General features: G+C 46.2%; 1 protein-coding gene across 1 annotated transcript; it reads left to right on the forward strand.

Annotated features, from left to right (window-relative positions):
• Positions 1 to 3,636, forward strand: twist1a (twist family bHLH transcription factor 1a). Its single transcript, XM_066675077.1, has 2 exons — positions 1 to 747; positions 3,227 to 3,636. Exon 1 carries the CDS (start codon positions 153 to 155, stop codon positions 702 to 704), a length of 552 nt encoding a protein of 183 aa, XP_066531174.1. The 5' UTR covers positions 1 to 152; the 3' UTR covers positions 705 to 747; positions 3,227 to 3,636.

Below are 3,636 nucleotides of genomic sequence, written 5' to 3' on the forward strand. Positions count from 1 at the left end.
CAGCGCGAGCGCTGCGCGAGACCCTCACCAGAGCTTTTTTTTTCAAACAAGAAAGAGCCCCCCTCCCCCCACACACACACTCATATACACACACACACAGACACTCACAGCCCCACGCCCACGCGTGCCCTTCTCCGTCTCACTAGCGCGCTATGTTCGACGAAGAGTCGACGCCGCCCGAGGAGTCGAGTTCCCCGGTGTCGCCCGTTGACAGCCTCGGCAACAGCAACAGCGCAAGCGAGGAGGAGGAGGCGGCCGCGGCTGACGCCAGGCCACAGAGGCGCGGGGGCGCGCGGAAGAGGCGCGCGAACGCGGGGAGTCCCGCACCGCCAGGGAAGCGCGGCAAGCGGAGCGCGGGAGGAAGCGCGAGCCACAACGGCAGCAGCAGCCCGCAGTCCTTCGAGGAGCTGCAGACCCAGCGCGTGATGGCCAACGTGCGCGAGCGTCAGCGCACGCAGTCGCTGAACGAGGCGTTCGCGTCCCTGCGCAAGATCATCCCCACGCTGCCGTCGGACAAGCTCAGCAAGATCCAGACGCTCAAGCTGGCCGCGCGTTACATCGACTTCTTGTGGCAGGTGCTGCAGAGCGACGAGCTGGACTCCAAGGTGTCCAGCAGCTGCAGCTACGTGGCGCACGAGCGCCTCAGCTACGCCTTCTCCGTGTGGCGCATGGAGGGCGCGTGGTCCGTGTCGACGTCCCACTAGCGACGGAGCCCACGCTCGAGGAGGGAAAGGTGGCGCGAGCACGGTACGCAAACCTCGGAGTCGTGGGGAGTGGGTGTACGGGCCTTTAGCGCGGCGCTGGTGTGGAATAACGGTCATTCGCAAAGCTGCTTTTCCAGCTGTTCTGCATGGCTGCTGTTTTTGTTTTATTTGTTTGTTTATGTTTATTTGCTTTGGTCTTTGTTTTATTATTTGGAGGAGGTGGTGGAATCAATCCCATGCAAATATTTAAGAGAAGGATATAGGTTTTGGTTTGAAATGGCTGCAAAAGCACCAGGAGCTTCAGCTTTCAGAAATGGAAGTCATTTGCAAAGTATTTTCATATCAATAGTGCCACCTTTAAATAAAGACGGTAGGGTTTGCTTTGATGTAGTGTCAGACAATTGCAACCGTAATATTTTTGAATGATTACTCTTAGTTGGGACAATGGTAGTCATTTGCAGAGCTTATTTAACACACTCTCAGACAAGGGTTCTACACAAAAACATGAACAACATGCTTCTTCCGAAGGATGGGGAAAGACTTGTGTATGGTTCTATGTACAGAACATATTTTATAATGGTTCTTCTATTGACACAAAGTTGAGAACATAAAAGTAGCAGCACTCATTTGGTTCTTTATTGAATCATATATAACATTTCCTTCGTGAGTCCAAGGGTTTACAGTGCAAAGTCTGTTCTGAGTGTTAACAGTTCTACATAGAACCATTTGAGTTTTGTAAAGAACCTTTGAAGAACCTTCATCATTATTACTGTGGAAACTTAGAGAAACTAGAGGATGTATGACTTGGTTTGGTGATGCGTTGCAGCATTTCAAGCAGCTTTTATAGTTTCATTGTATTTACTCTTATTTTGAAGACTGTTGGGGTTGGGAATGGTAGTCATGTTTCGTAGTCATTCAGAGATTACATTTAGAGGATATTTTTGACACAGTTTCAGCTTCTATAGCCTATAGTTTTGCGGCCTGCGTTCTCATACACAAACCTTTTTTATCTCACGGTTCACACGGGCCTAAGCTTTCATTTGTTGGTGGCATCTTTTTGGAGGGAAAATGGTAGTCATTTGCTCAGCATGTTACATTTCCTATACACTTAGAGGATGACTAAATTTAAGGGTTGGTGTACATTGAGACAGACATCATTGTCCAAGCTTTTACTGCTTTGTGATATTTTCTCTGGTAGTTTTAGCTGTGCATTTCCGGGAATTGTAGTCATTTGCAAAAGCTTGTTGAACCGATATACACGTCTGTGGATTGGATACGTATACGAGCTTGTAACAGCTCCCCTTAGCAGCTTTTATATATTAACATATTCCTGCATTGTGTGGCTTACAGTTTATACATAAAAGGTAGTCATTTGCAAAGTAAACCAAGCCATCAAAGGACATAGTATTACTCCTCAGGACTCTTGATACTAAAGTGGATAGAGGGGCGATGTGGGTACATTTTTAACCATTTTTTCATACCACTCTGAAGTTAGATACCATTTTTAAAAAGGAAGTCATTTGCAAACATTACACAAGCCTTATGCACAAGTTTAAATGAGTGCGTTAGACAAGAATAGTCCATGCAACAGGCTTCTCCCATGACATGTGTGTGTCAGCAGTCATCACACACATGTGTTTTTATCATTGTGTATGAATTAGGCCACTCAGACGGTCCACATGTTGACACTGACATATGCTGAAGGTCAGCTGCTGTAACGGCCAGCTTTGTTTTCCAAAGTATGATGTCATTTCAAACAAAAAAAATTCCAGTATCAAAGCAGAGGGTGGTATACTCACGGTAGTTCTCCAGCGTGTGCCCAGAGCCTATCCTAGACCCTCTAAACCTCTAACCCTAACCCTACATCACACAGGGAGCTTTAGTAGCAGTGTGGCAGGCTTTATTTGCCCCAAAACATGACCCTGACTCCTTGATCCAACCTGGTAAATGAAGCCGGTAGCACTTCAGGTTCAGGGACTGTTTATGTTGGTCTGTGTTTGCTAATCTGTTCGGAAATTTAAATCATAATAAAGTCTACAAAAAAGCTCCCTGTGCACCTTTTATAAAGAGGGTTCTTAAAAGGGTTATTTAGTTTAAACCACAGAATGATCTGCAGGTTAAAATGGTTCTTCAGACTGATGGAGGAGGTGTTGTCTATGGTGTTCTCTACAGAATACAACAGAAGAGCATTATTTTGGAAGAACAGTGTTATCCTAGAACTCACAGTTCTAAATACAACCCATTGTCTTTACAAAGAGTCAGTTTTAAAGAGTGTATAGAGATTTTCAGGCCTGTGTTTTATAAAGGCTTTGATAGGGACTGGAAAAAACTGCATATGAGCTTTGTTCCCAGTTCCATAAAGTATTCTGTGGTTTTAAAAACAGTGATCATTTGAAAATCTATTGTATGCACAGCTATCAACGACAGAACAGATTAATACATGCTGTGGACGCCAGTGATTCTGACCTCTCTCTCTCTCTCTCTCTCTCTCTCTCTCTCTCTCTCTCTTTCTCTCTGTGCAGGTTTACGTATTTCCTGGAGCAGCAGGAGCGCAGAGCGGAGCAGCAGCCAGAGCTCCACGTTCAGAGCAGTGTACTCGGATTACACAAAGGAAAAATGGGGGAGAGTTTTTGGAGCGTGCATGGCAAGCACTCGGGACAGACCGAGCACCAGGAACTTGCACGCACATCTGTACACATCTGTACACATTTGTACACATCTGGCTCAAGGCTGAGGAGCTGTGTGTGAGAGCTTTCTTTCTCTCTCTCTCTCTCTCTCTCTCTTTCTCTCTCTCTCTCTATGTGCTCGGACAATGCGGCCTAGTCTCTGGACAGACAAACAGACTCCATACTTCAGCAGCAGGACACGCTCATGGAATTTATTTGATGGAAGAAAGAGCCTCGGCTCATATCTGGACATTCCTTCTCCGTCT

The sequence above is a fragment of the Hoplias malabaricus genome, chromosome 6, assembly GCF_029633855.1.
Source record: "Hoplias malabaricus isolate fHopMal1 chromosome 6, fHopMal1.hap1, whole genome shotgun sequence".
Classification (NCBI taxonomy): domain Eukaryota; kingdom Metazoa; phylum Chordata; class Actinopteri; order Characiformes; family Erythrinidae; genus Hoplias; species Hoplias malabaricus.